A 27,716-nucleotide genomic window follows, 5' to 3' on the forward strand; every position below is an offset into this window, starting at 1 on the left:
ATTGGCTCAACTTTAGAGCCAAAAAGCCAAAGATCTTGTCATGAGGAAGAGGAATCACTCGGTGCTTAAAAAAAAAAGTTGTCCCACCCTCTAGTTTGGTTGCCATTGATCTCAGGATAGTGTGATATTTTTCGTGGCGCAGTGACTCCTCTTGGTTTTTCTCCCTCTTTGGCTGAAGTGAGTTCATTTATTGGATGTGAGTTAGCGGGTCAGAGGGTGGGCGCTCTGTGCAGTGGTTCACTGACTGCTGCATAGCTGTTTCCATCTCAATCACTTAACGACACGTTTATCGGTCCGTTTGTTTGATAAGACTGCTCTGAGTCCGTGTCAGTGAAAGAAACGACTGTGTTCGGGGAGGATGTTTTGCAGAGCTGTGAACGCTGACTCATGAGGGCCTCATGAGGCTAAAGTGAAAGTGAAAGGAATTTGCAGGCACATTGCAGTTCAACGTGTTCCTTTCATTTGCAGAGATCACTGAAGTCCAAAGATGAGGTGCCCAGGTTGTAACCATACTATTTTGGAGAAGACAGCCAAATTCTGCAGTGATTGTGGCCAGATGCTGTCAGTCCAACCTGCAAACACACAGGGTGAGTTCATTCATTTAGGTATGAGGTTTAGTATGATATATTTACCTGCAGGATTTGATTAATGAGCTCCAGAAAATGTATAAAAGAGCGACTATGTTATGTTTGTTACGACGGCATATAGAATATAATTTGCAGGACAATTGAGGTATACTGTACATTAGCAGTGGTTAACTGTGTGCCATAAAGTGCTGATGAGTGTATGTTGTTTTTTTAAAGTGGGACTTGAACACCTTTTTATTTTGTATGTTGTCATGACATGAACCGACATTACATCATAGTACTTATTAAAGCAAAATGAGGAAGTGTTTGACTTAAGAATAATAAGATAAGTGATCGTCTCTTACCTCAAGATGGCAGCGTCTCTGCATTATCCCTCCACACATTTGCAGACAGCAGGGCGGGTTGGGATTAAACAAACGGCATCTTTAAACACTTAGTGTGAGATTACATTTGAGAGCAGATTCATTATTGTCACGTGTTTGATAAAAAGCCTGAGGGGGAAATGCAAACCTGAGATACGTGAGATAATGATCAAGCTTACGTGTTCTGTTTGAAACTGATAATACAAAATAAAAAAAGGGAATTTGTGGGGAATTAGGATTTGGCTGGAATGCAAATTGGGTTTTGGCAATACACTGCTGTTGCTTTGTAGTTGTCCTTTATTCTAATAGTGACAGTGTTTTTCACATGTTTTTGGATGCAGTCTGATTCGTAATACCGCTAATTCTTAATCTAGATACAAGCGATCAGCCCAAACACTTGGTTGCATTCTCGGAAGGTACAGCTGAGGAATCTGTGTCTCAACAAAACGTCCCACCGGCGGACAGCAAAGAGTCTAATATATCCCCAAAAAGAAAAAATGAGGAGATCAGCATCAACCCAAAGAAAAAAGTAAGTTTAACTGTCACTGTGATGCGCCGCTTTTCAATTGTCTCTCTCTTCATACGTGTCTAAATGCAGATACTTTTGGTCTACAATGAATAGTTTAACTTTAAACTCAACTTAAGCTTGCAAAAAGTTATTCTTGTTTATGCCAGAATTAAAGGAGCAGTGTGTAAGATTGAGTGGCATCTCGAGGTGAGTTTGTAAATTGCAACCAAATGAATACCCCTTTGCTCACCCCTCTCTTCCCAAGCATGTCAGAGAACTACGGTGGCCTTTAAGGCACATACAAATGTGTTTGCTGCTGTAGAGACATGGGGTTGCAACATGGAGGACCCGCTCTCTATGTAGATATAAATGTCTCATTCTAAGGTAACGGAAACACAACGATTCTCAGTTTCCGGTGGTTATTCGCTCATGAAAACAGAGTTGTGAATACTATATTCCATTTTTGCTGGTAAATCCTACAAACTGCTCCTTTAAGTCCGAATGCCATCAAACCAGTCTATTATTTACAACAAGTAGATATCACGAGGTTTGTTCTAACGTTAGTTAACAGTAGAGTCAAGTGGACTATGAATGAATTCAAAGCTGTTCATTGAAAAAGTCAAAAAGACATGCCTCGAGTTTACAATTCTAATATGCGAATTATTATCGTGTGCTCACATCTTTTGGAATAGTAGTTAGAAAAAGTTTAGATCTTTAGAAATCTAAAATGTTTATCCGTCACCAATACTACCAATATGTGGACTCTGAGTTTGGACTGTGGTCATGGTTTCACATAAGCAGTAAAAGTGGTTTTGTAAAACTGATTGTCTGCCTCATGGTCTTCATAGAAAAGAAACAGGAAAAGGAAAAAAAAGAATAAAGATGACAACTCGTCATCAGTCCAAGACCTGTCCCATGTACCCCTGGAAGACAGCCAGGGGAAGAAGCTGCAGACTGGGAGAGACTCTTCTGACAGCGAAAGCTCAGATAATGCAAAGGATGAAGCACTGGAGTCGCTGGAGAGCCAGCCCAGTTCCTTAACAGCTAACATTCCTGCTGCACCAGCTGAAGACGCACAAGTGGTTCAGAGTGAAACATCTGCAGCCGCAGTAGACGCAAGACCTGCGAGGCAGCCTGAGGAAGCTCCGGGTAACCCTGATGAGGAAGAGGGCAGTCCACCTCAGGCCCAGAACCTCAAGACTGCACCGGCTGACACTCCGACACCCGTCTCAGGAGACGGCAAGAGTGCTGCTCCTCAGGCAGGTGCAGGCGACGGTACGAAGCCCACCAACCCTCAAAACCAAAAGACTGACAAGAAGAACTTAAAGAACAAGAAAGACACCGCCGCCACTCAACAATCTCCACAGGACCAGAATGCCAACGTGGCGAAAAATGCGAAACAAACGGGACAAAACAAACAGAATGAAAAGAGTCAGCCGGACCAGACGCAGAAGCAGAATGTGGCAGCTGAACAAAAGATGGTTTTTGGTCCTCAAAACGCATCAACGGTAAAGCTGACTAAAATCATTATTGACAATCAGAAGCTTACATTATCGTCTTTTGATGGAGGAGGGAAACTAGTTTGTTTTCATGAATTAAAATGTATATTTAACATGTCTGTGTGATGCTACTTGTACAGGCTGACGGCACAGACTCCATCGAGGGGCCAGTAGAGCACATGGTGGATCAGAGTGAAACATCTGCTGCCACAGTAGAGGCAAGACCTGCGAGGCAGACTGAGGAAACTCCGGGTAACCCTGATGAGGAAGAGAGCAATCCCCTGAAATCACCTCAGGATCAGAAACTCAAGACTGCACCAGCTCACACTCCCGTCTCAGGAGACAGCAAGAGTGCTGCTCCTCAGTCAGGTGCAGGCGACGGTACGAAGCCCACCAACCCTCAAAACCAAAAGACTGACAAGATGAACTCAAAGAACAAGAAAGACATCGCCGCCACTCAACAATCTCCACAGGACCAGAATGCCAACGTGGCGAAAAATGCGAAACAAACGGGACAAAACAAACAGAAGGAAAAGAGTCAGCCGGACCAGACGCAGAAGCAGAATGTGGCAGCTGAACAAAAGATGGTTTTTGGTCCTCAAAAAGCATCAACGGTAAAGCTGACTAAAATCATTATTGACAATCAGAAACTTCCATTATCGTCTTTTGGTGGAGGAGGGAAACTAGTTTGTTTTCCTGAATTAAAATGTATGTTTAACATGCTTGTACAGGCTGACGGCACAGACTCCAGCGTGGAGCACATGGTGGATCAGCAGTCTGGCAGCGAGCAGGACTCTGCTGCAGCACAACATTCAGACGCTGACAAGGGAAGTAAAGATGGCAGCAAGAAGTCCAGCTCCCCAGCTGCCCCGCCACCCACAAGGTGATGAAACCCTCTCAGATCGCTGTACACATTTGCTGTAGGTCACCGCTGTGTGTGTGCGTTACATTAGCTTTATCCGTATTTATATGTTTCTGCTTTTTAGGCTGACCAGGAACAACAACGTCGCTGCACGTGACAGACTCACAATTTACTTCCATGCAGTTCTGTCAAAGGACTTCAAATTTGCTCCAAATGAAGATCGTATTTTCATCAGGGCTGGGCAGTCCATCGGAAATTGGGATGATAATACAGCTGAGCTGTCAGTGATCAGGTATGTGTTCTAGAATTAACTGTCTGAATTAAGCTAAGATGGCGGTTTACTTCACAGGCACATCAAACATTGATACATCCAAAAACCAATTATTTCAAAATCCAAGTTTTCTGTGTTCTTGAATTGTCTTTGCTTATTTCTAAAGCATACACTTTCCCCACACAACCACTGTACACATAAATACTACATACTACACATTTTATGCTACTTGCTTGTTGACAAACTGGCTCTAACTACGTAATGACCCACCACTCAGGGGTAAGCTGCTGCTTCTTCTGGTGACAGAGTGGGGAATGGTGGTGGCTTTTGATGTGTTCATGGACAAACTGGGCTGCTCATAATGTCATCTCTCACGGACTTATAACAAGATGCACATTTGATGGTTTTTTTTCCTTTTTCACACAGGGATCTTGGAGATCATGGTTTTCTGGTCGAGGGCAGTCTGCAAACAAGCAAAACTAAAGCTGTGTCTGTGCCGATACCATACAAATATGTCGTCTATTACCATAAAAAGCAGAAATATGAGTTTGAGCACATATACAAACTGGATTCTACACATCAGATCACCAACAGATGTTTGTTCGTGAAACCCCTTCTCGTCAATGACGATGGTAAATGTAATCTTCTCTTGGACCGACTGTAAACATATTTACCTGCTTGCAAATGGCATCTGATTTTTATATTATGATGTATTTGCATTTCACACATTTTCGACTGTATCTTTTTTTTGTGTAGGAGACTGGCATCAATATGATGACATCATCTGTACCGAGCCATCAAAAGGCATGCTCAAACGCCTAAAAGAAACATTCTGGCCTGAACAAAGGAAGAGACTGATTGAAGGCAGAGAGATTGCGGGGAATATCATGCTGGAGTCCATATTTGATCTTCTCCAGACCTGGACGGACACCAACTTGACAAGTTTTCTGATCCAGCTGAATCAGTTCTGTCAGATTTATGGGGAGCCTTTTGTGTATGAAGAAAAACAAAATAAATGGTACTCTTTAAAGTATGGAGAAGAGGATGTAAGTATACCTATATCTTTGTGCACAACGTCTAGATGCTCCGGTATCGCCAACCCAATTTACTCTCTCTGTGTCTCCTTGTATAATTTAATAGGTGAAGAAGATGGTAAAGGAATTCATGCTGACGAGGGTGATTCCTCAGTTGCTGAAGGATGGAGAAGGGAAGATGCTCTACATTCAGGATCCCGTGAGAGCGGCTGTGATCATGCTCTGTGTATGTGTAAAGCTTAAATTAAACCTGGATCATGGTGAGTGCCATCGGCTCTGCGGTGCGCTCTGTCTACCCAAACTAGAAAAAGATGAGTTCCTCCAGTACTGGACAAAGTTTTCTCAGGATGTCGCAACTCTCAAAAAGTAGGGGCCTAATCTCTCGCTCTCGCTCTCTCTCTTTATTTCTTTTTATATTTATTTATACACACACGCATATATATAAAATTTGAAATGACAGTCACAATCTACTCCCTTCTGTTCAGATGCTTATAACATTTTTTTTGTTGTAGTCTGCCAGAAATGTTGGTGAATCTGATAAACACGGTGAAAATGGAGCAAATGCCCAAATGGATTCTGGTGCTTCCGCTCCTCCACCTCCTCAAAGGCGCCACAAAGCCCTTTGAAGCAGCGACTTCTGGAAACTCAAAGTATGGTTCATACTGGGCAGGTTTGCAAGGCATTCCTACCTCGCAATACATGAACAGTCAAGATAGGAAGTAAGTACCTCTGTCAGAGTACATCTTACACAAACATCTTCCAGTGCATTTATCAATATATAGATAGTTGTTGCTCTACATATGTTTTCTTACTCTTGTTTTCAGGGCATTGGTGAATGCGGTAAAAAGCCAGAGCCACTTGATGGAAGTGGATGCACTTTTAGTGCGATCCTTCTTGTTCTTGATGCCATTTGATGGCCTGATGGACTGTGTCTCCAGCATCAACCCGGAGCTTTTGGACATGCTTCATGTGTTCACCAACAAGACTCCCCAAGACATTTCCTACAGTGGCTTTGAGGTGACGTGGAAACCTTTATTGAAAATGAAACATTTCAGGGTTATAGTGAAGTTTCATTGATGTTCTTGTATTTCTGCTTTACAGACCACATCTGAAATTCTCTCACATATCCAAGAACATCTGATTGAGGAAAAATACAGGTGATTTGCTCTTCTAGATTTAGCAGATTTTTTAAAATTAAATCTTCATGAAGTTTCCTGGTTTAATCTTCTATTTCTGTTTTGTTCACAGTCAATTTACTGCGGCTTATAGAAGAGAGTGCCTAGCAACAGCAGTGAAACTGTTAGAGAAGCTCTGCAATGGAGTCAAACCAACATCGTATGCTCGGAACCACCTTGATATTCCTGTGGCTTGTGTGAATCTGGTCGCATCAGTGTCGGACTTTGTTCACTGTAACAAACAGCAGGTATGTGAAGTGAAGATGTTCGCATTTCAGAACTAATTAAGTCTTGTTGATCTCAAATACTGTACTACGGTATTTATTCTCGTCTAGGAGACTCAAGAAGGAGAAAAGGAGCAGCGATATGCAAAAGACTTGGTGATCTGTGACGCAAAGGACATTATGAGAGGCTGGATCAGTCGGTCCTTCAAGCAGGAGTTGCTGACCAGGGCTCTTTTATCACTGCTACGACTTGAAGCTACATCGGAGATTGAAGTGAGCAGTTTTGTTGTGTTTTGTAAAACGCAAAATGTACATATCCATTGGTAGAGAAGGCTGAACAATGGTTCTTTTGTTTGTTGTACCTTACAGATGTGGAACAACGTCATCTCCATCCAATTCAAAGACGAAGATTGCACAAAAGAATGGAGACGGACATTCACAAAGGATTTTGAGGGCAAGTACAAACTGGTATGTGACGTCTTCTACAGATCCCTGTTCATTTTTTTTTTCTTCATTGTTTTTGATTGAACCATAAATAGTTAATGCGTCTGTCTGGTTTTAGGAAAATGCTGTGAATCAAATTGAATTCTACTGCACAAAGATAGAGGAGCTCACTAAATCCCATCCACACGTTGCTGCTAGTGTTGAGCGATGTGCTCTTGAGGCTGTTACGTCGTTGTGCCAGGTATGAAGACTTCTCATTCACTTTTAAAATGTATATGTATTAACTATACCCCCCCCTTACCTTTGAGCGACACACACCTAACCCCAACCACTGAACATAATCATGTTATGAACCTATTTATATTACTGTTTATACTGTACATACCTGTACTCTGTGCAATCACAGTGAAGTTGAGTCTAATCTAATAAATTGATGGCATGCATGAGCAACAGATTCACTTCATCATTTAAAAGATGAGCCTTAATGTTTAACGCTGTTTTATCTCAAATGCAGACCAAGTGTGAGGGAAAGCTGTTTGAGAAGATCAAGGTAACCTGGAAGTTCGGGAAACTCATCTCAGCCATTATTGAGAAATCCTGGCCAAAGAACAGTCAAGGAAATTATCAGGAAGATGAAGAATTGGTCCTTCAGCATCTCCTGTCCTGGACTGCTGCCAAAGACTATTTCCGGCTGCATGGTATCTCCTCTGGAATTATTCAACCATTAAAACAAATTAAATACAATTGTGTAGTAAAGAGATAGACGATAATAGCAATCTCTAATCCATAAGATCAATCACCCTCCAACAGTAGAAATCCAGGCTTCAGTTTATGACTTAATGGCAGAACTTCATTGATGTGACAAAAAAAACGTAAAATGTAATTTCTGTCATTGCAGGCGCAGACGAAAAGCTGATTGAGACGCTCTCCCAAGATGCCAGGGACAGAATAGCCATAGCCATATCATCCTTCTCAGCCATCGTCAATCGACTGGTCCATGGAGACATCAAGACCAGCCTGCTCGATATTGTTTTGGAGAAGAAAAACGCCTTCTTAGAACTGCTGAAGATTGGTAATAACAGTCTACTTGTCATCAAAGATTTCCCAAGAATTGTGCTAAACAAATTCATAATGAACATGCTTATTTCATATGATAGCATAAACTGGCCTAATCGATATATTGCCACGTGTGTGTGATTTGATATCAACAGATTGCTTCTCTGAGAATGAACAATACAAGGATAATGCCAAAATGAGGCGGCTGTTGCAGTGCAGACAAGACGAATTGAAAGATGTCTACCATGAGAAGGAGCTTGTGGACCTCTTCTTAACAAAGAGCAACATACTTGGGGGATACATGACAGGTATGGTGCGAAATCTTTCAGTTTTGTTTGGTCAAGCAGTTGTAGAAAATTGAACAAATGCTTATTTCATTTCCATGACAGTTGATCTTGGCGACATGCAAGAGAGACAGCAGGTGAACATCGAGATCTTGCCTCTGGACCATTTCATGGAGGTTCATCCATTCAACCAACTGCCCTCTCCCCTGGCCGGTGTTGTCACATACTTTGACTTGGATGAAGAAATCAGAAACATGGCGGAGGTCCTATCCTCCTTTAAAGACTGTCATATATTCAATGTGTGTTGGGAGAAAAAAGCCAAAGAAATAGCCGATGCAGAAATGGAAGACAATGAAGATGTAGCGGACATTATGGCAACCCCAAAGATGATACATGATGACATTTTCCAGCCTTGCTTTGCTGAATACAAAGACCTCTACACACGCCTGAAGAATGGCAGTATAAGGCTCGAGGAGGTAAACCAGCTCTTCAACGATTACAAGGGGAAGTACGAAGAGCTTGCACAGAACCTGGACATCATGAGCAGAGTCGATTACTCCACTGACAAACAGTGGATCCACACCAGGGTTCAACAGGTCGAGCAGTATCACGAGCTTCATCTGGCTGTGGCTTCGGCTCAGATTATCATGAAGGTCAAGGAGACGCTTCATCTTCACGGGGACTTCAGGGTTTTGGAGACACTCACAGGAATTGTAAGTGGCCATGTTTTCAACTAAATATATTGCACATCACGTGAAAACGAGTCAGGCTAAAACCCTCCCTCTCCATATCACATGTGCATTAAGGTACTGTATTGTCTTTGGTTTTTTTTATATTAAATTATTATTGTATTTTGACTTTCTTCTACCTTCAGAGTCATGCAGACTTTCAGACAGAGCAGCTCAATAGGATTGACAATGACTTGATGCAGGCAAAGAAGGTCCTGGTGGACATCACTGAGTCCCGCAGACTGTGCCTACATGAGCTGGGCCTCAGAGGACACTTTGTAAAATGGGTAAAAGATGCACTCGAAGGTAAGAGTCATTACCATCTGCTGGACTTTAATCCTCATTCAGGTGAAATTACTCAACAAAATGATATTTCTTTCTCAGATATCAATGAGTTGAAGGTGTTTGTTGACCTGGCTTCGATCTCTGCGGGAGAGAATGACATGGACGTGGATCGCGTCGCTTGCTTCCATGATGCTGTCCTCGGCTACTCTTCAATGCTGTATGAGCTCAAACCAGACTCTGGTTTTCAAGTCTTCAAAGTGGTCCTCAAGAAGCTCTGGAGAGCTTTGGAGAATGACGGCAACCTACCAAAAAAACTGGTAAGCAGACGCCTTGTTAATACTACAAAAAAACTACACTAAAACTTAATTTGAACTGAAACTAGAGAAGACTCCAGACATTGGCATTGTTTTGATGTCGTTCATGCAGAATTTACTAATGACTGGCTGGTACAGATTTTACTGAAGGGAATACATCTCTGAAATCCAATGATAATAGAGAATACGAACAATAAATGCTCCAAACACTCATGTGAACGTTACTGTCATACAGTCAGGTGACTGTATGATAATAACCAATTAAAATCATACAGCACAATTAACAATTTTATCTTCTTTTGCAGCGAGACAGTGCACGCCATTTGGAATGGCTAAAGACTGTGAAGGACAGTCACGGGTCAGTGGAGCTGTCATCACTCTCTTTAGCATCAGCCATCAACAACAAGGGTATCTACCTGATCAGTGCACAAGGTGTAAAAAAGGTAACTAACAAAAGCAGAGATGATCACATCCCTACGTCCATGCTACAGGTTGTCTCAAAATTAGGTCTGAGAGTGTATTTCTGTTTTTCAATCCAGTTGAGTCTCGACACCGCCCTGAAGCTGCAGATTCCAGAGGAGGATGAAGAGGGTCAGCAGAGGCGCTGCTATTCTCTTGAGGAGCTGCGGGAGCTGCAGAACAAACTCATGCTGATGTCTGGGAAAGGGGATCAGGGGCAGAGTGAAGTCGATCACTTTACAGAGGTACATCGAAATGTTTCCCTTTTTATGTCGTGAGCACAGGTCACTTTGTTTAGCATAGCATCGGAAATGCTACTCTTAATACTACCAATGCTTCTATTAGTTGTATGAGTACTGCTACTAGATTGTTGTCGATTAGCTGTTTTTATTCATGCTAAATGATGATTTCTAAGGAAGTTATGAGCACATCTCTGGTAATCACCAGATTTAAAGTGGTGCTTTTGTGTGATTCTTTGTGGAGAAACTCAGTTTTTCAGATCTTTTGTTTCAACCAATCCACAAAATTGTGTGAGCAATCAACCAAGTGAAATAATTTCTTTGGTCGATGACAGCCCTAGTGTTTTCTTATTGTTGCAGAGGCATCAAATTGTTTAAAACATAGCAATAATTGAAAAAGCAAATGAAATTCCAATAATATCTATTGACATCAGCAGTAATGGGTGTACTTAACAATGCATGAAATGCAATGATTATGGAATCGTCCTCATTGGCTCAATGTTTGACAGCTATACTGTACACTCTATGCCTCTTGGAATACATAAAAGAAGCATTCACAGTTGCATTTGACTGTAGCTTTGTATTTATTTTTCAGGTTTTTGCCAGTGTTCAAAGACTAGCTGAAGCATTCATTGCCCTCTACACTGCCGGGAACCCTCTGTTCAGACACTGGGAAGCTCAAATCAACTGCAGTTTAGGCTGTGAGGAACCCAGCATTATGATGGACTTCAACCTGGGCAGTGTCCTCAGTGTTGTTATTGTGGAGGGCAGCATAGAGGAGCAGCTTCCTGAGTTTTGCAGGAAAATGGAGAAGTGTCTGCACTATTGGATGGATTTTGTGGACAAACAGAGGTCCCAGCATTACTATCTGAACTACTATACAGCCGAACAGTTTGTCTACCTCTGCAGCAAGCTGACTCAGCAAAATGTCACCAATATTGAGGACCAAGTTCTCATGATGCTCTCCTTTGTCAAGCCAAATTGCACAGCATCAGACTTGAGGCATGTCTGGCATGCACTCCAGTATGAGATCCTCACCAAACCACATGAGCAAAATGAAGACGTCGAGTTCCAGACTTTTGTAATGGTTGAGCTGGGAGGCCAAGACTTCACAAGTGAGTTGGATCCTCTACTAAGTCTTGTGGAACATGCAAGTGGTTCACAAAAATTTGATCTGATATGGAATGCTTACATGAAAGACATGAAGAATTATCTTCCGCACATTCTTGATATAAAAAGTCTCGGAAAACTGCTGGAAATACTGGCCAACAAAGAAGATGAGAGCGAAGAAGACATTTCTGGCGATAACGTTCAGGGTTTCACAAGGAGGCTGCTGCCTAAAGGCCTGGCCCCTGGAAATCCAAACCTCATTGTTTGCCCGCACGATGAGGTCCTGACATCTTGCATCTCTGTTTACATGAGTAGCGCAGACGAGACACTTCCCACATATGATGAAGTCCTCCTGTGCAACTCCGCAACACCCTATGAACAGGTGGAGCTCTTCCTCAGACGCTGTCTCAGCACAGGCTACGGGGGACAGAAGATATACTGTCTGCTGTATGGAGATCTGCTCACTTATGATGTGAGCTCTAAAGTTGAGAACTTTTTTCAGCGAATGAAAATGCAGAGTAGGAAAGACTACATGCTTGTTATCATCTGCAGCTCAGAAAGAGAACATGCCTACCTTCCTTCAGCCTTCAGCCTGCACAGATTGCACATGGTTCCCCAGGAGCCATTGGCAAGGATCCAGCGGTACCTCCACAAACACTACGTTGTGCCAAAAGATCAATGCAGTGCTGCAGCTGCCTTCAAAGACCGACTGTGCGTTGGTGTCGTCTCATCCAAAAGGGCTGGTGTTGGTTAGTATATATGTACAGTACTCAGCTATTTCAAATGCTTGATGGTAAATATTTCACTTCGACAATTATGAATACTTTTGATTATTACTTTTTTTTTTTCAAATTGCAGGTAAATCTCTCTACGTCAACAGGCTGTATAAAAAGCTTAAGCGCTCAACCAAAAAGCCGTCCATGATGAAATGCATTCGCTTGATTGAACCGAATGTTGATGAGAATGTCATCCTTCAATCTCTGTTGAACACCCCGAAGAGGAAAGATCTTACGATGTTCCATTTGGACATCACATCAGTGGTAATAATGAGTCTCAAGTTAATGTTTAGCTTACTGCAATGTAGCATTTGTAATAGGAAATGACATATGGTGTTAATGGGCTGTGTTTTTATGTGATTTGAAAAGGTGCAGAAAGGTCTCGATGAGTTTCTTTTTAAACTATTGATTCTGCGCTATTTGATGGACTCTGAGGGAAGGACTTGGAAGTGCAATGACGAGCAGCTGTATGTCATAGAGATTTTGGAGCCCACTGTCAGGTCAAACAGAAATACTTCACGGCAGGTAAGAGTTTTTACAATTTTTGTCTCTATTGCTTATCATTTGTCATCTTAATTGAAATTGTTGCTTACCCTATGTTTCCTACATAGGCTCAAACTGTGAACAGCACATTCACGGATGCGTTTCCAAAGATTTTCTGCCAATCACCCAAAGAGGTGCTCATGCTAGAGATGAGGAAGCAAGAAGATCCTACCATTGTAAGCACTGACGACCCACTGATGGATGATGAAGAATTCAGGAGTGAAGCCTTTCAGCGGCCATATCAGTATCTCACACGGTTTCATAACCACAGTGATCTTGAAGTGTTCAGATATCAGGATGTTGAAGGGTCACATGTAGAGTGTCTTCAGATGCTTCTCATGTACTGTGGAATGATGGACCCATCCTGGGCAGAACTGAGAAATTTTGCATGGTTCCTTAACCTTCAACTGAAAGACTGTGAGACATCTGTTTTTTGTGATGCCACGTTCACTGGAGATACGCTGACTGGATTCAAAACCTTTGTGGTGGACTTCATGATTCTGATGGCAAAGGACTTTGCCACTCCATCACTCAGCATCTCGGACCAGAGTACTGGCAGACTGCAGATGGACATGACTGGTGTCCAAGATGAAGACCTGGCTCCTTTTCTGATCAGAAAGAGATGGGAAACAGAACCACATCCATACATCTTCTTTAATGAGGACCATGTGTCCATGACGTTCATTGGTTTCCATCTTCTGCCCAATGAACAGAAATCTGTTGATGCCATTGAGCCCATCTCTGGAAGGGTGATAAAAAAGAATATCATGACAATGGCATTGTATGAAGGCCTAAAGCTTCAGAGAGTCCCTTTCAACATTAACTTTGATGACCTTCCAAGAGGGGAAAAAATAGAGAGAATCTGCAATGTTCTTGGTATCCAGTGGCCTCTTGATCCTGATGAAACATATGAGCTTACAACTGACAACATACTAAAGATGCTGGCAATCCATATGCGGTTCAGGTGTGGCATCCCTGTCATTATTATGGGAGAGACGGGGTGTGGCAAGACGAGGCTCATCAAATTCCTTTGTGAGTTGCGGAGGAGTGGAGTGGCCACTGAGAACATGAAACTGGTCAAGGTACATGGAGGGACAACTTCGGAGATGATTTACACCAAAGTTAGAGAGGCAGAACACATTGCTTCTGTTAACCAGCAGGACTATGGATTCGACTCTGTTCTCTTCTTTGATGAGGCCAACACTACAGAGGCCATCAGCAGCATTAAGGAGGTCCTCTGTGACAAGACAGTCAAGGGAGAAAGCTTGACACCCAACTGTGGGTTAAGGGTTATCGCAGCATGCAACCCCTACAGAAAGCACACAGATAAGATGATTCGGAGGTTAGAATCTGCTGGCCTTGGGTACAGAGTTGGAGCTGAAGAGACGGATGAAAAGCTTGGGTCCATCCCTCTCCGCCAGTTAGTCTATAGAGTTCAAGCATTACCACCAAGTATGATTCCTCTGGTGTGGGACTTTGGACAGTTAAACGATGACGCAGAGAAAATCTACATCCAGCAAATTGTGCAAAGAGTGGTTACAAACCAAGAAATTGATCAAAGGTACAACAAGTGGATCACAGATGTCCTTTCAGCTTCACAGAAGTACATGCGGACAAGAAAGAATGAATGCAGCTTTGTCAGCTTGAGAGATGTCGAACGCTGCATGCAGTCTTTTGTTTGGTTCTACAACAACCACGTCATGTTGTTTGCAGAGCTTGAAGAATTTGAGCGTAATCAAAGAGCTGAGAGGCATCACAGACACCCTGACGTCAGAGACCCAGTGCTTTGGTCTCTAGTCATGGCCATAGGAGTGTGCTACCATGCCTGCCTAGAAAAAAAGGATAAATACAGACAGATCATCAGCAAAAGCCTACCAACAGAATACACCCCAGCAAAGGTAATGCAGGAAATCTCACTCATGCAGGATTTACTTCTGAACGGTGTCCCAATGGGGGATACTATTGCAAGAAACTGTGCCCTCAAAGAGAATGTCTTCATGATGGTTCTCTGCATTGAGCTAAGAATCCCTCTCTTCTTAGTTGGAAAACCTGGAAGTTCAAAATCTCTTTCCAAAACTCTGGTGGCAGATGCAATGCAGGGCCAAGCTGCTCATTCTGATCTCTACAAAAAGCTTAAACAAATCCACTTGGTGTCCTTCCAGTGTAGCCCTCACTCAACACCAGAAGGCATCATTAATACATTCAAGCAATGTGGACGCTTTCAGGAAGGAAAGAACCTGGACGAGTACATTTCAGTCGTGGTTCTTGATGAGATTGGGCTGGCTGAGGACTCTCCAAAGATGCCACTGAAAACCCTTCATCCACTGCTAGAAGAGGGATGCATTGATGATGAGCCACAACCTCACAAAAAGGTTGGATTCATTGGCATCTCCAACTGGGCTTTAGACCCTGCAAAGATGAACAGAGGCATTTCTGTCTCCCGTGGTGACCCTGATGAGAAGGAACTCATCAAGAGTGCTCAAGGCATATGCAATTCTGATGCAATGGTTTTGGAGAAGGTCAGGGGTTTCTTCCAACCCTTTGCAAGAGCCTACTTGGAAATCTGCCACAAAGAAGGCAAAGGCTTTTTTGGTCTACGGGACTATTACAGCTTGATTAAGATGATTTTTGCTGTGGCCAAAGCTTCGCAAAGGAAACCCACTGCAGAAGAAATCGTGAAGGCAGTGTTGAGAAATTTCAGTGGAAGGGATGATGTGGATGCAGTTACCGTCTTCACCAAAAGTCTGAAGATTGCACCCAACGTGGAGAACATCAGTGCCATTGAGTTTGTGAGAGAAAACATTCAGTCAGTTGGCCAAGAAGAAGAATGTCGGTACCTGCTGGTGCTAACAAAAAACTATGCAGCCCTGCAGATCCTGCAGCAAACATTCTTTTCCGAAAGTGGTCAGCCAGAAATAATCTTTGGATCCAGCTTCCCGAAAGACCAAGAGTATACACAGATCTGCCGCAACATCAACAGAGTAAAGATCTGCATGGAGACAGGTCAAACAGTTGTGCTCCTCAACTTGCAGAACCTCTATGAAAGTCTCTACGATGCCCTCAACCAATACTATGTCTGCTTGGGAGGACAGAAATATGTGGACCTTGGACTGGGAACCCATCGAGTGAAATGCCGGGTGCACAAAGACTTCCGGCTAATTGTCATTGAGGAAAGAGAGGTGGTCTACAAACAGTTCCCAATACCTCTCATCAACAGGCTGGAGAAACACTACCTGGACATCCACACTGTCCTGAAGACTGAGCAGAAGACGATGGTGGATGATTTGGAAAAATGGTTGAGACTTTTTGTGTGTCTCAGCAGTCAACATGCAGCAGTGGCTCAGACTTACCAGTACCAACCGGCAGACGTCTTCATAGGCTACCACTCAGACACATGTGCGTCTGTGGTACTTCAAGTGATCGAGAAGCAGAAGGACAGCGCGGAGATCTCAGATCCTGAGAGGAGAATACTGGATGAGGCTAAACTCATACTGCTCAGATGCGCCACACCAGACTCAGTTGTGCGGTTGGACTGCACAGGCCTTCCCAAAGTGGAGAGTGAACATCTGGCCGAGGTCTACTTTGAAAAGCAGGATAACAGCTGTTTAGCTGACTTCATTCTTGCTCACACAATGCAGGAAGTCCACTGCTACTCCTCCTTCACAGAGGTAACCTTAAAGCTGTTATACCAGTTTCAAATATATCCCAAAGCTGTAAGTGTTCAGTATTAATCTCTGTTAATTGTAATTGTAAAACATAGGTGACAACATTCTCCAGACTTCTGACAGCATCTGACCTGGAACCACTACAGCAAGTGTTGCATAGTGTTGAGCTTCTCTCACTCCAGCAGTTTGACACGGAGCACTCCTACCTGAAAAAGATCAGGTTTGTTAAATAATTATGAGCAAGAATATACTTAGCGACACTTAAATCTTTAAGCATAATCTCAGTATAAAGATCAATTCTATGTTTTCTTGTAGGAACTTCCTCACTGCTGAAAATGGAAGAAGTAAAACCGGACCCTGCAACAAGATCCTCCTCATTCAGTGTGATTTTGATGAAGCCTCTCACAGTTCCAATCTCATTGCATCTGCAAAGTAGGTCTAAAGTGTCCTCTCTGTTGGGTATGCACCTCCACTGTGTGGTTTTGCCATATTGAGTTTTTTACTGTCCACTTTTAGGTATTCATCCATAAATGAGATCAACAAGATAGCTCAGGAGAGCACGGGAAGCAGGGTGTTTGTCTACTTTATCACCAGACTGCCAAGAGTGGAAGGAGGGACCTCCTACGTCGGCTTTCATGGAGGTAAGGCTACCACAGCTAGTGTTTTTTTAACTTGTTTTATCACATTGTTTGAAGAATAATCTGAGGAATGTTAATGTTTACAGGCCACTGGAGATCAGTTCACATCGATGACCTCAGACGGTCAAAAGACATTGTTTCAGACATCAAAGTCTTGCAGAACATGACAATCAGTCAAATGTTTGAAACAAAGATGAGTGAGCCTGAAGGTAAGTGATGGCTGAATAATTGACAGCAAATTATGATTTCCTCAACTTACATTTTTTTAAGACATTAAATTACGAAAATGTTGTCTACAGCCATGGAGCTCGAGGACATATATACTGAGAATGATCAGGAGGAAGCAGAGCCAAAGGAAAATGTGAGTACAGATAACAAATATATCAAACATTTGCTACTGCCTTAAATTGCCTGAAATTGAAAATCTACACATAAAACATTGAACATTTTAGCATCAATTTTAGAAAAAAAGGGCTCTCCCCACACACACACAAGTGACTCGAGTCTTAAACCAGCGTATCCTCCTGCTGCAGGGCTGCTATAACGTTGTGGACACTACAGCGCTGGTGCGGAGCTGTGTGCAGAGTGCAGTAGGCATGCTGAGGGACCAGGTGGAAAGTGGCCTTCGCAGTACTCAGAGAGTTGAGATCCTGCTGACACTCCTCAGTGACGGTGACGAAGTCAAAGGTACAATCAACAACGTTTTTCCGGTGGTTTTGTATCAGCAGTTGCAGTGCTCATCATGTTATCTTACTCTTGTCAGCTGAATTTCTGCAAATTGTGAAGAGGCATCTTCATTCATTGCTGGTGACTCGTGACGGCAACACCTTCTCATCCATAAAAAGCAACTGGGTCATTAAGGAGGCCTCAAACATTGATGCCTTGCAAGAAGGAGGCACCTTCAGGTGAGTGCGTCTGCCACAGAGAACAACATGTCTGTGTTTGCATATATATATATTTTAGCAGCTTTGCTAACTTTTTGGGGATCATGGCAGGCACACCTTATGGAAGCGTGTTCGGGCTGTGGTCGTCCCCCTCTTGGCGCAACTGCTTTCAGTCATTGACCGCGACCAAAACTTGGACATCCTGCTCGATGGAAACTGTGGGGAATTTGTCAAGAGGCTGTGGTTGGATATCTTTGGCAATGATAAACTGCTGGAAATCCCACACCTAACACTGGACCACAAGTAAGTGGTGGCGATGTTACACTTTGCATAAAGGATACCAAATTCCTATTGCTAAGAGTTGACATACTGTTACATGCATATTTAAAAAAAATATATATTTTCTCTTTTCACAGCTCTGAGACGAGAACAATCCTTGTACAGAACTACATTTCTCAAGACAGGAAGGTGAGCTGCAGCATGCCCTTCAGCTGGAGGATCAAGGACTACCTGGAGGAACTCTGGGTTCATGCATTCCAACATGAAGGTATGGCCTGTTATCAGGTACTCTCGGTAAATAGCATGTGACCACCATGATGTTGTTGTGTAAATTAAATGTGTATGTCTGTTAGGCCACACTCACCGAGAGTTTGATGAGTTATTTTGGAAGACACCACTGGGACGATACATCGTGAAAGCAGACCGAGAGATGCAGGCCGAGTTTTTCCAACGCTACCTTCAGGATTTCATTGCCATGACAATGAACGTGACTTGTCAGGAAGATCTGCAGGTTGTTTTTCTGTAATACTTGAAGCCATTCAATTGTCCGGCACCATCTCCTCGATGGTGTGTGTGTGCATGTACTGTATATACTAATGCACATTATTTGCTTTTCTAGCTCCTGCGTGGTGCCCTGAACTGTTGCGTCAATGAGCTGCGATTGCAGCTCAATGCCACGGATACAGCAATGTCTCTTCCATGGGTCCATGCTGCTTATCACGAGTTCAAGAACCGGCTGCAGAACCTCTCCAGAATGATCTGCATTCAGCCCCAGGTGACCCAGCACCTCGAACAACCTAGAGACAGGTTTGAACTGGTGAGCTGCTTAAGACTAATTAAGTCTTTTCAATAATACTTTTCATTTTCCACTTTAAGGTTTTTGAATTTGGATGCATGATTTTGGCTTTAAGATTGAATTATGGCTGGTACTTCAATGTTATTTACGTCACCTTTTTAGTGTTATGTGTAGTGATAATATTCCCCCCCCCCTGTTTCCAAGGTACTCGATGTGTATGCTGCTTTGGCATGTGTGGAGTACCTGGAGCCTAGACACTTGGACACAGATGCCCAAAGACAAGCCTGGCTCAGACAGGTGAAAAAACTCCAGGTTCCCATTGAGTTGATCTGCTCAGAGGACAGCGTGAGACGCTATGGAGAGAGGAGCAAGGTGATCGTCCGCAGAGTCCAGTAAGTCGAGCTTAACTAAATATATTCAAAGGGTCCAAGTGGCAGTAGATACTGCTGTAGATTACATTGAGGTGGATGGTTAATTGTTTGTGTTTCTCTGTTCGTAGAGCTGGATGGAATCGGATATTCTCTCTCTCTCTGTTTGTGGAACACATGTTGTTGGGCATCGAGCAGGTGGAGAAGAAGCTGACACCTTTAGTTTTGGAGCACACGAAACAGCTTTGCCAGGTTGGTCTCGGTTCTTTGTACTAACCAGAAATGTTGTGAATTCAGCCAATCACCATAAAACTGCATCAACAATAACCACAATAATTCCTCTGCCATAAATAACATGTACTACATCCACTCGCTCATAGATACTGGAAAATAATTCAGACCTCAAAACTCAGCAGTCATTTGAGGCAGTAATTGGTTTGCTCAAAACCTGCAAAGATGGAGCCATCGAGTGCATCTTCAGGTAGAAATTCAGGTTTCTATTGTTCGCATGTCATCAGAATCTCCCCTGCTGTACTTTGCCTCCACCCTGCGTCTTCACCTATTTGTGTTTTTTTTCCAGGTTCGGTCTTACGCTGTGCCCAGTGTGTATGGGAGACCCCCAAGATCCGCTCTGCCTTCCATGTGAACACATCTACTGTGTAGCCTGTATCAAACAGTGGTTGATCCCTGGTCAGATGTACTGTCCCCTCTGCATGCAGCAAGTTACCGAAGACCTCCCCATGGTCCCTTCAGATACCATAAGGTTGGTAGCTGCATGTGGATTCGAACAACGGAAACTGATTTACGTTTTTGTTCCTGATATGATGTGCTTTTTTCCACACACATAAAATCCTTTGATGTATCCTAGTTCCTTCAAAGGATCCAGGTGACGTCATGCTCTGAGTCTGGCATGTACTGAGTTCTGACAAAAAGCTTTTTGTGTCTCTCGTTTTCTGTAGGATTCTCATCAACCAACATGCTCAGTTCAGGAAGCAGTGCAACGCTTTCTTCATTGACCTGGTGTCCACTGTGTGCTTCAAGGACAATTCTCCCCCTTGTTCAGCTGTCATTCTCCATCTGCTGTCCTTTCTCATGGTGGAGGCCAACACGGTTTCCATTCTCAGAGGTGGGACACGGCTCTAACCATGCTCACACAACCTTGTCTCTAGTTATACATATGTTGGCGGCTCTTAATATCCTTTCTTTTTTTTTTCAGTTAATCGAAAAATTCTGACAAAGGTGCTCTCCCCGTTTGATGACTCGGTGGATAAAAATCCAGTGGTCCGGTCAGTCGTTCTCAAACTCCTGCTGAAGTACAGGTGAGGTTGCACGTTGGATAAAACCTACTAATGTGCGATTTGAACTTTTTTTTTTTTTGCTGGGTTTCTAATTTTTGTATGAATTGTACTGTTTCTGAAGCTTCGATGAAGTAAAAAATTACCTACAGCAGCATCTGGTGGCAGTTGAGAAGAGCCACATCTTGGAAGAGACGGACAAAACTGAACTCTACTTGTTGTACATCAACTGCCTGGAGGTACATTTGAAGTCTGACTCAGCTGTATATTTGGAAATAAGCTCCTTTGTTCAGCAGCACTTGTTAAGATAAATGAAATGCAAATCTGCTAATCGCACATGTGGATTGTAGTATCTTGTGATACAACTTTTATAGAATATTCATTCATTTCTCCAGGACTCCATGTTCGAAAGGTTGCAGTTCAGGTCCATTGCAGACCAACGGGTGTGTCTGCAGGATGAAAGTGCCTTCCTGACAGACTACCTGCAATCACATGGTCAGTCTGCTGAAACAGCCACTGTGGAGTATCTGCAGCAGGTTGCCAGAGTGCGCATGGACCTGGATTTGGCTGCAAGCTTCATCACAGAAAAACTCAGAGCCACAGGTGTGTAACTCTACTCATACTGTACCAGTTACTGAAAAATATATACGTTTGTGATCGGTGTGTGTTTTATAATCCCAAAATGCTATTCTTCCTTCTCTTTTCAATCACGGCAGAGTCTCAAGAGACTGGTCAAAGTGGAACCGAAGCCTTCCTGACCAGTGCGGTGAACTTGTGTAGGCGCAGTGGAAATGACTGGTATCGTGTCTACTTGATCCGGAAGATCTGCAGCCAACATGGAGTGGAGTTTGTCCTGAAACTCCTCAAAGTGGGCGACATGTGCTGGCTCTTCCCTGAAGAAGTGCTGCAAAAGGTTTGATTACCCACATTGTGATTTTCAGTGCCCAACTAAAGGCCAGGTTGTAATAAAAAATGTAATGCCAGCGATAACGAAACCGTGTGGTTCAATTTTCATTCCACCCAGAGTGAGGAAGCCACTCCAACAGACCAGTACCTTGTGTGTGGGGAAGACTACAAGACCATCCGAAATGCTGTTGCAAAAGCAGTTATGGAGGGAAAAGTGAACGGACTGGACGAGACTTGTGAGGTAACGTTGCGCTACTTTCTTTTTGGTAACTGAGCATCGGCTCAGGACTTCTGAATGTATGTTTACGTGGGTGTCTTGTTGCTCTCTTCCTTTGTAGGGGTGCAGATGCTTACCACAGCGTGCAGCAGTCTATCTTCTGTTGGCACTGTACAGAGAAGTCACTACTCTCTACAGAGAAGCCAATGCTCTCTTCCATCCCAAGCCTGAGGTAGATCCTTACATTTGGACCTTATGAGCTGATCTGATATATTTGTTTACACCCATTTTTCCGAATGACCAATAAGAAACTGTTCTGAAACTTGTCAGTCCATATCGAGTAAACATCACTATTAAGCCCACCAGATGTGCTTTTCAGACATATTTATTTTAAACTGTTTTTTGCTTTCAATTGTGGAATGGGAACCAATCATAAACATGCGGTTCTTTACCGGGCATTTTTCTGTCTGTGTTAGTAAACTACATACCCATATGTATATGTATCTTTGTATCTACAGCAATTAGAAGCCTTGACGACCTACATCCAGAACTCCAAATTCCTTGCCAGCCCACAGATGAAGGCCTTTGCGACGGCTTTGGTGACCAACCAACTCAGGTCGCTGGTTGTTTGTCCCGGGGCCTCTGGTGCCCAATCTGTGCTGGTGGACTTAACCGTCCACCTGGCTGCTGTCTTGCTCTGCGGGAACCAGGGGATCTTGGCTCCCCTGCAGCAGCTGGCAATGAAACCTGACAACATGCAGGTATGTATCTTGTCAGCTGCTTTCAGTGACGGCAACTTGGCCTCCTCTTCTTTGAAGTAAATTGAATGTTTTTATCTGTTTGCACAGGCAGCCTTCTTGCCCACCATGCCGGAGGACATGTTGGTAGTGGCTCATCAAGCTATGGGACCGGTGCACTGGTACTGTAAGTAAACCGACGAAGAGAAAAATGTACTCTCAAATTTCAAATATTATACAAAATTATATATAAGTCATTCTTTATTTACTCTTCCCATAGATTGTCCGAATGGTCACCCCTGCACCATTGGAGAGGTATGTACTGTTCAGTCTGACTCATAGTGAGTTTGTAATGAGTCTCTTTTTTTGTAGCATTCTTTTCATACTTTGAAGAATTCATTTTCTTGCTCCCTATTTCTTTCCTAGTGCGGCCAGCCCATGGAAACAAGTTTTTGTTTGGACTGTGGTGTTGAAATTGGAGGAGTGAACCACTTGCCTGTGAAGGGATTTCAAGCTGTTCAGCTGCAGTAAGGAGGCTTTGACTTCATTTGGGAGAGAAAAAAAAAAATTGAAAAATTAGTATTGATGTATTAATTGTCTCGTCACAGGGGAGACCGCACTCAGACAGGCCACGTCCTCGGCGACCCCAGTCGCAGGGACAATCCAGACATGCTGGACACAAAGAGCATCTCCCTTGTTCCCTTCACCATGGTCCGCATGCTCACCCACATGGCCATGCTGTTGGGTGCCTGCAGTCACCCACAGGTAGCTTGAATAAAGAGTACAGTTCCAATGGAGGTCCTTTCTCCATGCAATACATTCTTGAGTGTTTAGGTGCAGCTAAAAAAAAATGCTCACAAAATAATACAAACCCCATCTTTCTAGTGTTATAACTTGATACTGTTTGTGTTTAATATGGGGGAGTCTGGTCAGTCATCTACTTTATTTGTGTTTCTAGTCTATCTCTGCCATCGTCAAGCCTCCAGTCCCTGACCCAGCTGCTTTTCTACTTGCTCACCTGCAAGAGGACATGAAACATCTGGTCAGGTCTCTGGGTAAGGGGACGGACGACACAGTCGGCGCCGTTCACCTGCTCATCAGCAGCCTCCAGGAACCCAAACAGCCTCCAACATGTAAGGAGCAACAAACCTTCTGTAAAACTACTATGTGCTGTGCCAAACCTTTGAGTAGCATAATGACAGCAAAAATAAAGTTCTAATGCCTTGGAGACATACTTGTCTACGTTACAATTTGTCCTTCCTAAAATGGAGCTCTAGATTCACTGGATTAGCTTCTACCATTAAGCACAGCTGGTCTTTGCTTTCAGGGCCCGTTCCTTATGACAATGTGCTCTCCACCAAAGAGGCTAGAAATGGATGGGAGATGGAAGTGAGCAACGCCATCATCGCACCTCAGCTGAAGGTAGAAATACTTTTTGACAATTTGTTCTAAAAGGGAACAAATAGACCACATCATTTAATTCCAGCAGAACATTTTGGTAGAATATGTGCATGTAACACATCCTCCTCTGTCATTTGTCTCCTGCACAGCACTTGGATAGACAGCTGAAGGAAGTGAACGCATTCATCCGGGCGGACTCTCGCATCTCAGCCAACCCAATCATGAAGCTCATGTTTGGCGATCCTCGTCTTTTCTTGGCCTCTCTTCCCCAAAGTTCTCTGATCCACAGGTCTGCCGTGTGGAGCTGCAGGGAGAAAGTGTCTCTGCTGAGCCTCACCCACATTGTCGAGCAGAATGATGGCAAAGAAACCGTGCCGGTGCTCTGGAGATTCCTGCATAGGGTAAGAAACCAGTCACCAAACATGGCGGTCCACTTTTGAAAGCCAGCGAAAGAATCCTGTGTCCTACTTATAGCAGGTTTTGGAGAAGTTACTCCTAGAACAGCGCGTCATAGCGGCCCATGTGTACACGGAGTTCCTTGTGACTTAAAATGTTGCAATTCCCTTAAGCTCAGGTCAGAATGTCGGTCGATTGCAGTGCCATTTAAAAAAAGGAGACATAAAGTCTTCATTTCAAAGAAATGTAAGTGCATAATGGTTTTAGGAGAGTGATCTAGCCGAGGGTGTAGTTTCCACTGGAGGTCCTGTCGTCCCCCTCACTTTCGCAGTTTAAGTTTGATTCATCTACTGACAGAGTACTAAACTTACAGCCAAGATCCAGATGCTAGAAGCTCTGATTTGATCAAAAATGCTTCTGAGTCACCTTCAGTTATTACCGTATGCTTCCAGCATTTAAGCTGCACGTGCAGCGAGTGATTAGCAAGCTGTAATTTGCCCCGGATTTAGTTATGGAAAGTATTTTAACCAATGTAATAATAACTCCCTAAAAACCCATGTCCTAGACCTGCTCTTAAAATATGTTTTACATTTTTCTTTTCTTTTTTCTTTTCTTTTTTCTTTTTCTCTGTGTATGTAATTTATTGACCCTAGGGTCACATTGTGTTTTTTATGCTTACTTACACAACACATTTTCTAAAATGATCTTTAAGTTTCACCTGCTTTACCAGGTCATGAAGAGCATTTAACAAGCGATTATGTGAACACACCACGCTTTTTAATTTCAGGAAGCAGAGTTTCGAGCGGTGAAGCACCTTCCTGATATCCTCACACTCCAGAGAGATCTGGTGAAGAAGTTTCAAAACATCACTGAGCTGAATTGTGGCACCATTGCCGAATTCCTCCACGGTCAGAAAGCAGGTACAGAATCTTAACTTCCTACGCCGGTGGTTCCCAACTGTTTCTTTTTTTTTTTTTTTTTTTTTTTTTTTTTTTTTTTGGTAATTGTGTGACTCACTCTACACGAGAGATTAAAAAAAAAAGTTCCACACAATTCCTAATTACCTCTTTCTCGGAAATGTCACAGTAAAGTAGCTGAGTAGCAGGTGACGTACAGTTTAAAAGCCCGCCTGCCAAGGAATGAGTTGTTTTAACCTGAAAGGAGACAATGATTGATTATTCTTAAAAGAGCTGAATCTCTTCCACACGTCAGTCCAACCAATGTGCTGCAAGCTGTGGCTCTAGTTTGGGATGATTTTTTTTTTTTTTGTTTCTGTCGTGTGTACAGTTTCGCTGAAAGCCTGGTATGATAAATACATCCAAATCTTCCTGACAACATGGAATCAGCTCAGAGTGTCTTTGGCCACTAACGGTAAATACAAACACACTTTGTTACACCAACACTGGCCCGTGCAACGTCTTGATCCGACTTGAATTGAAATGTTATGTCCTTCAGGTGAAATCAAGATCCCAGCTGAGTTCTGCCAAAAGGACCTGGACCACAACAGTGACTTCAAGGTGCTGTTACCACGGCGACAAGGCCCCGGCCTGTGCTCTACGGCCCTTGTCAGCTACCTCATCGCCCTGCACAATGACTTGGTGTACTGTGTGGATAAGCACACTGGAGAGGAGACCAGGTGGGGGCGCTCATGCCACGTTTATCCTCACTTGCATAAGTTTGGCTGTAAGAGCACATTGTGTAAACTTCTGTCCCACATATATATATACACATACTACATCGTTGTATTGCTTTTACTGAGAGATTGTTAAAGGATAGAAAGATAGATTTCGAGTCAAAGACAGAAATAGTTGAAAGCAGAAAAAAAAAGCATGTTTGCAGATACATTCCCACAATACATACTGACACTGGCCGACTGGTTTGTTTATCCCTCCCCCAGCTACAAAGTGAGCCCTGCAGATCTGACTGACCTGCATGTGATTCGGTATGAGCTGGAGAGGGACCTGATGCCCCTGGTTCTGTCCAACACCCAGTACAGCATTGAGAGAGGCCAGGAGACTCTTCACGAGTACGACTTGCCCAAGATCCAGCAACAGATCGTCTCCCGCTTCCTACAGGGCAAACCTCTCATCACTCTCAATGTAAGCAAGTTAAAAGCAAAGCACAGAAATTACTTCTCTTTTGTTTGGAAAATTGCTAAAGCACCATATTCCTCTGTCCCCTTTCCACAGGGCATCCCGACACTAGTCAACAGACATGACCGCAACTATGAGATTATCCTGAAGGATGTAAAAACAAAAGTCCAGCAAGTAGGTTTTGACAAACACTACAGTCCTGGAACTACCTTTCATTCATCACATAGCATACTAAACATGTTGCTGTAGAAAGCCCCTCATACCAGATGATGATGATGGTGTCTGTGTGCCAACAGGAGCCTCTTCAGACTCTCACCCTGTTCGCCGTGGCGGGGGAGCTGCACTCCTACAGCGAGGTGTGCGAGGCCTTGTCCACGCTGGAAGTGGCCCTTGGTTTTCTCGCCATGACCGGGGGAGAGCCTCACATGCAGCTGTCCTGCTACCTGGAGGAGGTGCTGCAGATGGGAAACCAGATGGCTGCGCATATCCTCAAGGTCGGCCTATCTGAGACTCCGATTATTTTACCCTGTTGTCGGTCTCCCACTTCCACTGTCAATTTTGTTACTTTTTTTACACAATTTGCCAAGTCGACACCAAAGAGCAACATTTGTTCTGTGCTCTCATACTATACTTTTACAAACATGGCTTGAATTGGTGCGGCTCTTTTATTTAGGTGATAGGTGTGAGATAAAACTTAATATTCTCCCCGTTTTGCTCACAGGCCCTGAGCATGTGCTGTCTTAAGCATTGCGTGGCTCTGTGGCAGCTGCTGGCCTCACTCAAATCAGAACATATGCTGCGGCTCAAGAGGGTAAGGCATCAGTACACAGATACGGAGGTGTAACTGCGATTTATTATTATTCGTAGTAGCAGTTTTAGTGATCTGTCACATTTTACTTCATCAATACTTGTGTATAAAAGTGCAGCATTATACTTTGTTTTGCCCAATCCATGCATGCTCTGTGTTCTCCAGGATCCCTTTGTGGAAGTGTCAGAGACATACAAACAGGCCCTGAGTGAGGACGAGCACCGGCTGCTGACTGGCTTCTTTTCCAAGAGCAGCGCTGACAATTTCCTGCTGGAGATGCACGAGTTCCTGTTGCTGGTCCTTAAAAAGCCCAATGCACCCGACACCTACAGGCCTGACTGGAGGTAAAGCAAAAATGTTCAGTGTTTATTTATAATTTGCTAACCATTGCACATGTCTATAAGTTCTTAAAAACGTGTCTGAAATTAAGGCTAGATCATTAAAAATGGAAGAAAAACCCTGTTGTGTGCTGT

At 43.4% G+C, this 27,716-nt stretch overlaps 1 protein-coding gene across 2 annotated transcripts in view; it reads left to right on the plus strand.

Annotated features, from left to right (window-relative positions):
- LOC306787163 (E3 ubiquitin-protein ligase rnf213-alpha-like) overlaps positions 1-27,716 on the plus strand; it is a 29,222-nt gene that overhangs the window by 606 nt on the left and 900 nt on the right. Inside the window, exons 2-67 of one of the 2 annotated variants that reach the window (XM_079282230.1) lie at positions 469-587; positions 1,324-1,478; positions 2,306-2,965; positions 3,097-3,570; positions 3,688-3,839; positions 3,943-4,110; positions 4,516-4,721; positions 4,846-5,135; positions 5,230-5,489; positions 5,636-5,842; positions 5,948-6,140; positions 6,225-6,280; positions 6,372-6,546; positions 6,634-6,795; positions 6,892-6,990; positions 7,085-7,207; positions 7,481-7,664; positions 7,865-8,038; positions 8,178-8,330; positions 8,412-9,019; positions 9,181-9,340; positions 9,419-9,636; positions 9,939-10,076; positions 10,173-10,337; positions 10,927-12,190; positions 12,300-12,481; positions 12,587-12,742; positions 12,829-16,428; positions 16,521-16,645; positions 16,741-16,857; positions 16,942-17,066; positions 17,150-17,272; positions 17,363-17,424; positions 17,597-17,750; positions 17,827-17,968; positions 18,059-18,250; positions 18,364-18,494; positions 18,580-18,737; positions 18,846-19,043; positions 19,227-19,414; positions 19,522-19,642; positions 19,771-19,871; positions 19,971-20,153; positions 20,350-20,516; positions 20,607-20,709; positions 20,810-20,924; positions 21,081-21,288; positions 21,402-21,598; positions 21,710-21,832; positions 21,930-22,040; positions 22,327-22,569; positions 22,657-22,732; positions 22,826-22,860; positions 22,972-23,072; positions 23,154-23,310; positions 23,504-23,678; positions 23,873-23,967; positions 24,096-24,347; positions 25,130-25,262; positions 25,630-25,713; positions 25,798-25,978; positions 26,240-26,441; positions 26,532-26,609; positions 26,732-26,929; positions 27,157-27,246; positions 27,409-27,587. In XM_079282230.1, the coding sequence (XP_079138356.1) occupies positions 488-587; positions 1,324-1,478; positions 2,306-2,965; positions 3,097-3,570; positions 3,688-3,839; positions 3,943-4,110; positions 4,516-4,721; positions 4,846-5,135; positions 5,230-5,489; positions 5,636-5,842; positions 5,948-6,140; positions 6,225-6,280; positions 6,372-6,546; positions 6,634-6,795; positions 6,892-6,990; positions 7,085-7,207; positions 7,481-7,664; positions 7,865-8,038; positions 8,178-8,330; positions 8,412-9,019; positions 9,181-9,340; positions 9,419-9,636; positions 9,939-10,076; positions 10,173-10,337; positions 10,927-12,190; positions 12,300-12,481; positions 12,587-12,742; positions 12,829-16,428; positions 16,521-16,645; positions 16,741-16,857; positions 16,942-17,066; positions 17,150-17,272; positions 17,363-17,424; positions 17,597-17,750; positions 17,827-17,968; positions 18,059-18,250; positions 18,364-18,494; positions 18,580-18,737; positions 18,846-19,043; positions 19,227-19,414; positions 19,522-19,642; positions 19,771-19,871; positions 19,971-20,153; positions 20,350-20,516; positions 20,607-20,709; positions 20,810-20,924; positions 21,081-21,288; positions 21,402-21,598; positions 21,710-21,832; positions 21,930-22,040; positions 22,327-22,569; positions 22,657-22,732; positions 22,826-22,860; positions 22,972-23,072; positions 23,154-23,310; positions 23,504-23,678; positions 23,873-23,967; positions 24,096-24,347; positions 25,130-25,262; positions 25,630-25,713; positions 25,798-25,978; positions 26,240-26,441; positions 26,532-26,609; positions 26,732-26,929; positions 27,157-27,246; positions 27,409-27,587 (15,905 nt within the window). In that variant the 5' untranslated portion in view covers positions 469-487. Of the gene's footprint in view, positions 1-468; positions 588-1,323; positions 1,479-2,305; positions 2,966-3,096; positions 3,571-3,687; positions 3,840-3,942; positions 4,111-4,515; positions 4,722-4,845; positions 5,136-5,229; positions 5,490-5,635; positions 5,843-5,947; positions 6,141-6,224; positions 6,281-6,371; positions 6,547-6,633; positions 6,796-6,891; positions 6,991-7,084; positions 7,208-7,480; positions 7,665-7,864; positions 8,039-8,177; positions 8,331-8,411; positions 9,020-9,180; positions 9,341-9,418; positions 9,637-9,938; positions 10,077-10,172; positions 10,338-10,926; positions 12,191-12,299; positions 12,482-12,586; positions 12,743-12,828; positions 16,429-16,520; positions 16,646-16,740; positions 16,858-16,941; positions 17,067-17,149; positions 17,273-17,362; positions 17,425-17,596; positions 17,751-17,826; positions 17,969-18,058; positions 18,251-18,363; positions 18,495-18,579; positions 18,738-18,845; positions 19,044-19,226; positions 19,415-19,521; positions 19,643-19,770; positions 19,872-19,970; positions 20,154-20,349; positions 20,517-20,606; positions 20,710-20,809; positions 20,925-21,080; positions 21,289-21,401; positions 21,599-21,709; positions 21,833-21,929; positions 22,041-22,326; positions 22,570-22,656; positions 22,733-22,825; positions 22,861-22,971; positions 23,073-23,153; positions 23,311-23,503; positions 23,679-23,872; positions 23,968-24,095; positions 24,348-25,129; positions 25,263-25,629; positions 25,714-25,797; positions 25,979-26,239; positions 26,442-26,531; positions 26,610-26,731; positions 26,930-27,156; positions 27,247-27,408; positions 27,588-27,716 lie in introns of those variants that run through there. The other variant, XM_079282231.1, reaches the window with a different exon arrangement.

Source organism: Melanostigma gelatinosum (genome assembly GCF_949748355.1).
Source record: "Melanostigma gelatinosum genome assembly, chromosome: 13".
NCBI lineage: Eukaryota > Metazoa > Chordata > Actinopteri > Perciformes > Zoarcidae > Melanostigma > Melanostigma gelatinosum.